This window comes from Nannospalax galili, unplaced genomic scaffold (assembly GCF_000622305.1).
Source record: "Nannospalax galili isolate Female #2095 unplaced genomic scaffold, S.galili_v1.0 scaffold375, whole genome shotgun sequence".
NCBI classification, from domain to species: Eukaryota; Metazoa; Chordata; class Mammalia; order Rodentia; family Spalacidae; genus Nannospalax; species Nannospalax galili.
Window position 1 is genome coordinate 871,473 of NW_008337054.1, and position 9,646 is coordinate 881,118.

The window sequence follows — 9,646 nt, forward strand, 5'->3', positions numbered from 1 at the left end:
GTTCTAGGCTAGGTCTGAAGGGCCACACCATTATTACTAGCAGTCCAGAGGCAAAGGCAAATGATATCTGTTCTACACAGCAAGTTCCAGAGAGAGAGAGAGAGAGAGAGAGAGAGAGAGAGAGAGAGAGAGATTTTTCATTGCAAAGTTATAATCCTTGTAGGTTTTTAAAAATACTTATTTTATTCATATTATGGGTGTTTGCTAGCATGAGTTTCTATGTACCATGTGTGTGCAGGAGCCCATGGAAGTCAGAAAAGGGTATTGGATCCTCTGAAACTGGAGTTACAATTGGTTGTGAGCCGCCATGTGGGTGCTGGGGAAGTGAACCCAGGTCCTCTGCAAGAACATGAAGTGCTCTTAACTGCTGAACCATCTCCAGGACCGTCATCTAGGTTTTCTATTTGGTTGTCTGTCTTTTTTCTTCTTAATGATTTGAATTAGTAATCTTTTTTGGGCTTGAGTTCCTTTTTTGGTTATATGCGTGGCAAACAATTATCTCCAAATTAGTGCCCACTAATACAAACAAATGTTAATTGTAATGCAGTGAAACTTAGGTGACCTCAAAGATTGTGTTTTGTGTCTTTAAAAAAATCATCTATATTTTATTTTAAAAGTGATTTAGTTATGGCTTTTATCTTAAATTTATAATTCATTTAATAAACACTATTGTATACCTATTACATACTTGAGGTTTTTGTCACCTATTTTTCACATATCTGATGTTAGGATGCATTTATAATGGAAAGCATTTTATTTTTAATAATTATTATCAAGCTTTCATTGATTTTCATTAATTTGTATTGCTGGTGCAAATATCCCTGAAGCTGGGTAATTTCTAATGTAAGACAATTTATTTGGCTCACTGTTACAGTTGCTAGAGAGCCAACATCATAGTTAAAATCTTTTTAGTTCTTTAGCTTATTACTTTTCTCAGAATTTGGTGGATCATTGTTTATATGCTAATACTATAGGTATTGGATATAAAGAGACAAAATTGATTGTTTTTTTCTTCAAGCCATCTCTACAACAATTCATTGGGATTTGAGAAGAGCACAGGAAATTTTTAAGATTTTTTTTTTTTGTGCATTTATTCTATTTGGTCTGATCTATGACATTATGCAATTTCCCTTATGTATAGATTGTTAAGATTAATTAATTTTATATATTTGTTATGGCATATGTTTAGATTGGATTTCCTATCAAAGCAAAATTTCCCACTGCTGGTCTACAGAAGAGAATGTAAATGTGAAAAGTAGTTGTGACAGCCCTGGAAATACAGCAGGAGGCCTGGAAAGCGTGTGGTGTTGGAGACAGGGAGCAAGACATTTACCCATGGCTGACCTGAAGTCACTGAAGCATGGAGATTAGGAGCACTAGATGGTTGGCTAGCATACTTGATGTTTGGGTCAGAGAAGGAGATGACAGGAGATTGGTGACTGGGGGCCAGATTAGTTGACTAAGGCATTTCAGCTTAGTTTTCAATGTCATTGGGTTTCACATAAACATTTTAGTTATGGTGGGATAGTATTTTTAGTGTTTTGAAGAACTCCATTACCAGCAGTGGTTAGTATATTGAAATGATGAGGAACTGCACAAGGAATCTAGTGCCTCAGTGGTTTGAGTGATCCCTGTAGTCTGCTCCTAGTGCTTCTTCAGCTGGCTGCTCAGTGCTTCCTGTACTGTAGTCGTGGATGTAAAGTGACCTTGCTTTCTACCTGTTTTTGTTGCTTTGGTGAAGTGATGTGTATTTTAGAAGGAATTTAGGCTACTTACATAGTGTTCATTTTCTTGAAAAAATAAGAGCTTGTTTGTTCCTAGTTACTATTAGAGGCATCTGAGTACCATTAGGCAAGTCTGTCATTTGGATAGTTTAGAGACAGTTATATCCTTTTTGTAAAGAGAGCATTTTAGAAATCAGATACCCATGTTCTTGCTCATTTTAAATACTTGTTCTTAGTCGGGTGTAAAAGTTGTCATTCTTCCAAAGCTGAGAGAAAGACATCTTGAAGCATCCATAAACAAGTGCTGCCACTCCTGTGAAAACATCAGTTTGGGTAATAAAGATTGGAGAAGCAGAAAAGAGTGGTGCTGGTGTCACAGGAAGGTTTTTCAGCCTTAAAGTAAAGAACTGTCTAGATGGAGTGACTGTGATTTCTAACCTAGACCATTACCTAGGCCAGTACTAGAGGATTTATTTCAGCTAGGCTTAACCATGAGCTGGACAGGCCATGTCCAAGTGTACACACTCATCCTGTGGCATTAAATCACATGTGCCTGAAGGACACTAGAGTCAGAGTTGGTTGGGGGAAGAGAACTTTATCCTTTTATAATGGTAAAACTTTGAACATCTATCTATCATGTTATTATAATTTCAAAATAGCTATTAGTCTAATTATTGGGGCTGGCATGTACGGTTGTGCAAATTGCACTGGACATCTCCAAAGATTGTCATTTTATGGACTATTGTGTATGGCATGGCAGCATTGACAATTATGCTGATAACTTAGTTGTTAATGCTCAAATTAAAATCTGTCTTTTTAATTCAGGCACAACCAGTTGGAGATTGTGATTTTAACACTCGTCTACAGTGTATTGAACGAGAAATTATAAGTCCTCGACATGAAAAAATGAAGAATGGACTCATTAACAAAACACAGGAACCATTTAGCGTCAGAAGTAAACCATTTTTTGACATCAGTATTTCAAGAAAGGTAAAGCTGATTTAAGATTTTTGTTGGCAGTTCATGTTTCATTGTTCAGCTTGTGAGAAGAATGTGGATGACTTTTTGCTGTGACCCAGGGTCTCAAGTGTTATTCTTGGTGTGATATGTACCCTGTGCTGTGTCCGTTTCTTAGAGGAGTTTGTGATGAATCATCATTGTTCCATATTCTCTTTTTTAAGAAGCTCAAACCCATATAGTAATTTTGAATGAAAATGATTTAAGGCCTGCTCCTCCTCTTCTGAAGGTAAACAGCATTTGCTATGTATTCTTATTTTAAAACTTAGTGGTATGGTGCCAGGCATGGTAGCACACACCTTTAATGCCAACACAATAGAAGCAGAGATATGCAAATCTCTGTGAATTCAAGGCCAGCCAGGGCTCTGTGGTGAGACCCTGTCTTTCTTTTTTCTTAAGTATTTTATTTGTTATTTTTTATTTTATGTGTATGAATATATTGCCTGTGTGTATGTAAGCGCATCTGTGTTATGCAGTGCTCGTGGAGTCAAGAAGGTGTTGGATCCCCTGGAATTGGAGTTATGGATGGTTGTTAGCCGCCATGTGGGTGCTGGGAACTGAACCTGGGTCCTCTGCAAGAACAGCCAGTGCTATTAACCACTGAGCCATCTCTCCAGCCTCGTGAGACCTTGTCTTTTTTTTTTTTTTTTTTTTTGGTCTTTTTGAGACATCTCTCCTGCCTCTGCCTCCCGAGTGCTGGGACTACAGGTGGGCGCCACCACGCCCGGCACGAGACCTTGTTTTTTTAAAAAAATTTTATGATACACATTTGCATACACATGTACACTGAAGGGTTCTTATTTTTGTTTTGATAATGACACAAAATGAATTGGACCAAATGGTCTGGGACTATTTTTATCTGAACAACATAGCTTGGAAATATTTCTTTCTCTTCCCCTCCTTCCCTTTCCTCTTCCTCTTCCCAATTCCTCTGTCCCTTTTTCATCTTTCCTTCTTTCTCCTCTCTTCCTCCTTCCTATTCCTTCTTTTCAGTTTGTATTTTGAGAGGGTCTCATGTAGCTCAGACTGGCCTGAAACTCATGGCACGGCAGAGGCTGGGTTTGAACTCCTGCTCCTCCTGCCTCTACCTTCTTAGTGCTGGGATTATAGGTGTGAGTTGCTATTGAGCAGCCAGGACCAGCTTTTTGTGTGAGTACTGGAGATTTGAACACTGCCCTCATGCTTTGACAGCAAGTCTCTTACCTAGTGAATTGTTTCTTCAGCCTGCCTAGATGTTCCTTTATTCTTTTGTGGAATTGTCTTCAGCTTCTAGGTGTTTTTTCTACCCACTGTGTTTTCTGTGTGCCTTGAGCGCTCATGTGAACACATTCATTCTGCGTATGTTTCCTCTCCCTATTTTTCTACTCATTATCTCATATATATTATATATATAAATTGATTTTATTCTATGTTTATGAGTGTATTGCCTGCATGTGTGTTAAGTGTACCCATGTCATGCAGTGCCTATGAGGTTAGAAGAAGGCATTGGATCCCCTGGAACTGGAGTTATGGACGGTTGTTATCTGCCATGTGGGTGTTGGGAATTGAACCCAGGTGCTGGGAATCAAACCCAGGTCCTCTGCAAGAGCAGCCAGAAGTCTTAACCACTGAGTCATCTCTCTTGCCCCCTCCTTTATATTTTTTAATCCTCTCTCTTCCTCAGTTTTAGACTAACTACCCTTTAGTTAAAAAAAAAAAAAAAAGATGTGCTATTTGCCTTCATGTATATATGTATATTAGTGCATGCAGTGCCTCTGGCAGCCAGAAGCCTCAGACCCCTGGAAATGGTATTATGGATGGTTGTTAACCACCACATGTGTGCTGGGAACTGAACTTGAGTTCTTTACAAGAGCAGCCAGTGCTCCTAACTGCTGAGCCATCTCTCTGTCCCTGTAACCCTACTATTCTTGTTGTTGTACAAATTGTATTTACTAAGATATTTATCATATTATTACATTTAAGACATGATATGTATACGACATATTGACTGTTTTCTTAAAATCTTCTCCATTCCTCATTAATGTCTTTGTTGGCAGTCTTATTTTTTTCTGTGTGCACATTCTGTATGGTGTCTTCTCTGTCCTTTTGTGTGGCACAGGTTTGTGATTCTCCAAAGCTATCTCTTAACTTTTTCTCTCTTCTTTTTCTCCTTCCATTTTTCTTAGTAGTTTTAAATGTCTACCTTTGATAGTGGTTAATTTTCTTTGCAACATTGATTGATGACTCTAATTCATGAAGCTAGTTGGTTGGCCATCGTGATACTCTGCTTTCCATCAGAGCAGAAACATGTTTTGAGCATGGGTACCATATAGTTCATACTTGACCATGTGGACAAGCATATAAAGCTTACAGAAATTTCAGGGCCGATTTGTTACTTTACATTAAGAAGATGGATAGCTAGCCATTTCCTGGAAGCCTCAGGAATGATATGCTATGTTTGAAACTTGGCTTCTAGAACCAGGTTTGTATCTTCACTGGTTTAGAAGCCTTGCTTGGGTGCCATCTTTTCTTTTTAGAATTCTCTGAGTTCTGTTTATAGCTCCACTTTGAAGAGACTTAAACAAGATGTGTTCCCACTATTACATGTTGCCTCCAAGAAGTTGCATTCTGGTGGAGTATTAATTTCTAATGGAGAAACAACACTGTTCTGTTCCAGGTTTAGAGTCTTCAAATAATTGATGCCACGAGGAGCCAGTCTAATGATCTTTTTATATTGAGCTCTAGAATTATTTTGAGGGAAAAAAGAGTTTGTGATATAATTGTACAGGATATAGAGCAATATAATGTGGTTATGTGTTCTAAACTCTTCTTTAGGGTAATCTCACAAGTTTGATGCTTTGCATCTTTGTTACATTTTACCTGCTTTACTTAATTTGGTATTAGCCTTTGGATATGTTAATAGAGGTTATCTTTTCATTTTAATAAATACCAAATTATCATTATCCATTATTAATAACTGGAGACCTGCTTGGCATGAGTCTGCTGATTGACTTGTGCTACCATTTGGTATGCTATAGAGGCACTAGCAAGAGCTTTTGCTTTTTAGTGCCCTGCCTTAAATGAGGTTCAAGGCTTAACATAGAATGTTCTACTGGAACTGTGTACTGTTACAGGAAGATTTTCTAAATATTGAGTACAATGCAAAGCTTTGACAGAAACCAAGTTGGTTCAGTTTGCATTCACTTTTAAAATTAATTCAACAGCTTTTATTATCATAATGTATAGTTTAACCTTTAAGAGCAATGTCTTACATAGTCTAATTCCATTAGTCATAATCAGTGCTGCTTTGAGCTACAGTTGGCCTTTCACATCTGTGGGCTTTACACACAACGGTCAAAGAAAATATTTAGGGAAAAATTGTATCTATACTGAACATGTGCAGATTTTTTGTCATTATTGATTCAACAGTACAATGGACAACTATTTACATAGCATTTTCATTATAAAAAGTATTATAAGAAATCCAGAAAGCATTTAGAGTATATGGAGGATTTGCATCGGGTATATGCAGATGCTTTGACATGCTATGTGTTCACTGACTTGGTATTTATGCAGCATGGTAGGTTCCTGTAGGGCACATGAAACAGTTTCCTCAGGACACAGGGATAGCCACATTTGCCAGTGGATGATACCACAGCTGTTCTCTAGCTAAAGCTAGGATCTGAAGCTAGGAAGACATGATGTTCAGTCATATATATATATCTTTTGTAATGCCTTTCTAAAATCATGGATTTTTTTTTTTTTTTTGGCAAAGCAGTTCTCACATTTGGAATTTTTAATATGAATAGCTCTGCTCTCAAGTTTTTACCACTTTCTTTGTCCTCAGTTTTTTTGACTGAAGTGCTCTGGATTATAGATTGCAAAGGGGAGGCATGCTTTCACAGCGAGGAGATACAGCATTCTCATAAACAGGAGAAGAATTCCAGCTGATGAGTTATTGCTAGGCAGTAACTTTTTCTATTGGCTAGTAGGATTGGTAATAGGAATAGCAAAGCATTCATCAGGAAGGCTATCTTCTCTTTGACTACTACTAGGCATAAAGAAAATTGGTGCTGGGCATGGTGGTGCAAGTCCTTTAATCCCAGCACTTAGAAAGCAAAGGAAGGCGGCTTTCTGAGATTGAGGCCAGCCTGGTCTGTATAGTCAGTTCCAGACCAGCTGGAGCTATTGGGAGACCCTATCTGAAACAGACTAAACCAAACCGAACAAAACATAAACCAAAAACAATTTGACAACTGTAAAATCGGCATATGGTCCTTAAGGATTTTTAATTGTGTGTGTGTACATGAGTAGGTGAGTGCAGGTGCCTGAAGAGGCTAGAGGTATCAGATCCTTATAAAGCGAGCTGGAGTTACAAGTGATTGTTAGCCACTGGACGTGGGTGCTGGGAATGGAACGTTAAGTCCTCTGGAAGAGGAGTATGTATACTTAATTGCTGAGCCATCTCTCTAGCCCTACCTTACTTTTCTTGTAGAAAGTAATAGAATTTCAGTTTTGTGTATTTTCAATCTTGACAGGACTCTGATTTTAGGACTTTATACTTCTATTAGCAACCTCTCGTGATGTCTAATTCAATATATCAGTGACAGTGAAGGGATAAAGAGCTGTTCAGTTTTCAAGTTTCACAGACATTGTTATGACATAACAGTAATAACACATACCAGCTTTTCAAATTATAATTCTATTTACATTTTCAGATTGTAGGCTAATTTAAAATGGAATTACCTGAAGAAATAAAATATGGTTGACAAAAAAATTTAAGAGCACACAGCAAAAAGTTTGTTTCAAATGTCTCCATTCAGTTTGCACTGACACAGAAAAGAAATCCCTGCTGTTCATTTTTATTGTATTTAGAATTACTTTATGTATATACAAGCAGATACCTTTATTCATATTCTTGCCATGAATAATCAAGAGGAAATTCCTTCATATCCTATTCTGTATCTTGTTTGTATTATTTACTTACTTGTTTTCAGTTTGACAGTCTGTCTTGTGTCCTGTCGCCCAGTATTAGTATTCATGACTTTGATTCTTTATTTTTATTCCGTTTGCTCAGATTGTCATTGATACCAGTGTACCATAATTGAAGTATGTCAGAGTTATATATATTTAGGCTTTTTAGTTTGTTGACAGGGATCTTTAAAATTTTCATGTGTATATCCGGTTTGTAAGCACCAATTTTTAAAGAGACTGTCCTGTTTTCATTAAATCACTTTTGTACCTTTATTTTACTATAAAATCTTAATGATGATTTTATAGTTATTTTATTTTATTTTATTTTTTTTTGAGACAGTATCTTACTTTGTAGCCCAGGCTGTTTTGGAATACGCTTTTAGTTAGTTGCGAACTTAAGTTGTATGTTTGGGTTTATTTCTTGACTGCTATTTTGTCAATCTGTTTCTCAGTCATTAATCAGATACCGGTGTTGGTCACTTCTGCTTATGTCTTGAAATCAGATAGTATTAATCTTCTAACTTTGTATGTTTTAAAGATGGCACTGGGAATTAAACCCAGGACCTTGTTTGTGTTCTCTGTCTCTGAGCTCCATCATCTGCTTCTTTGGCGTTTTGTTTTTGACAAGTGTATCATTATATCCTCCAGACTGGTCTTGAACTTAATCTGTCCTCTAGTCAGATCTTGAATTTGGGATTCTCTTGTCTCAACCTCCTGAGTATCTGGGATTATAGGCATGTACTACCAGGCTTGGCCCAATTTGTACTTTCTTGAAGTTGTTTTGGTTATTTGGGCCTTTGCAGTTTCATATGAGTATTAGAATCAGCTGTCTATTTCTACAAAAGGAGCCAACTATCATTGATTAGAATTGATTTGAACATATAGGAGTTTGAGGAGAGAATTGAATCCTAAATAAATGGAGTTTTTCTGTTCATCAACCTAGTATAGTTCTCCTTATAGAAGATCTTTAAACTTTTCTCAGCAATTCTTACAGTTTTTAATAATAGGTTGTGCTTATCTTTCTCAGATCTATTTCATGTTGTTTAATACTATTGTAAATATATTTAAAAATCAATTTCTGATTTTTTTGTAGTATATAGGAATACATAAATTCCTTGCCGAATAAATGTTATTTTTATTTTTCTCATTTTATTAGTATTTATTTAGTTTTTCAGAGACATGGTTTTGCTATGGTAGACAGGCTGGCCTTGAACTCAAAATCCTCTCGTCTGTCTCTTGGGTGGTAGGATTGTAGGTGTATGTCACTGTACCTGGCTTGGGAATTTTGCATATTGATGTTTTACTTTGAAATCTGGCTAAAACTCACTTCTTACCTGAATAGTTTTTACAGATATTTATCAGATTTTTAAAAACCTAGACTGTTGGGGCTAGAGACATGGCTCAGCAGTTAAGCACTATTTGTTCTTCCACAGGACCCAGGTTTAGTTCCCAGCATCCACATGGCAACTAACACCTGCCCTTCAGTTTCAGGGAATCTAACTTCTTCTGGTTTCCAAGGGTACCAGGGATTTACATACATACATGCAGAGAAAACATACACATAAAAGTCAATCAGTCAGTATCATGTTGGGTCTTAGTTTGGACGCTTTGTATTCAGGGTAAGTTTTCATTAGCTGATGAGTTTTTCATACTGATCTTACTTAACCAACTTAGTTGCTGTATTTTGCTAGTACTTTTTCTGTTGATTCTATTGGATTTTCTGGGTATTTAGTCATATTACTTACAACTTTGCTTCCTTTTGTTTTTCCCACATTAAGTTTTCTCTCATCTAATATAGTTGTACACAGTTATGGTTTTGGATTGTAATGGTTGGTTCTTGTGTTTTTTTTTTTAAATTTTTTTTTATTTAAAATTTTTTTTTTACAATTAAAGTTACAGTTTTAACAATATACAAAATGTTACAGTAATTCAGATTTTTTGGCATAGTGATT

The 9,646-nt window shown here is 36.6% G+C and overlaps 1 protein-coding gene across 1 annotated transcript in view; it reads left to right on the forward strand.

Moving 5' to 3' along the window:
• Rngtt (RNA guanylyltransferase and 5'-phosphatase) overlaps window positions 1-9,646 on the forward strand; it is a 281,017-nt gene that overhangs the window by 78,308 nt on the left and 193,063 nt on the right. The window contains 1 exon segment of the mRNA XM_008831840.3: window positions 2,550-2,714. Within this exon segment, the coding sequence (XP_008830062.1) occupies window positions 2,550-2,714 (165 nt within the window).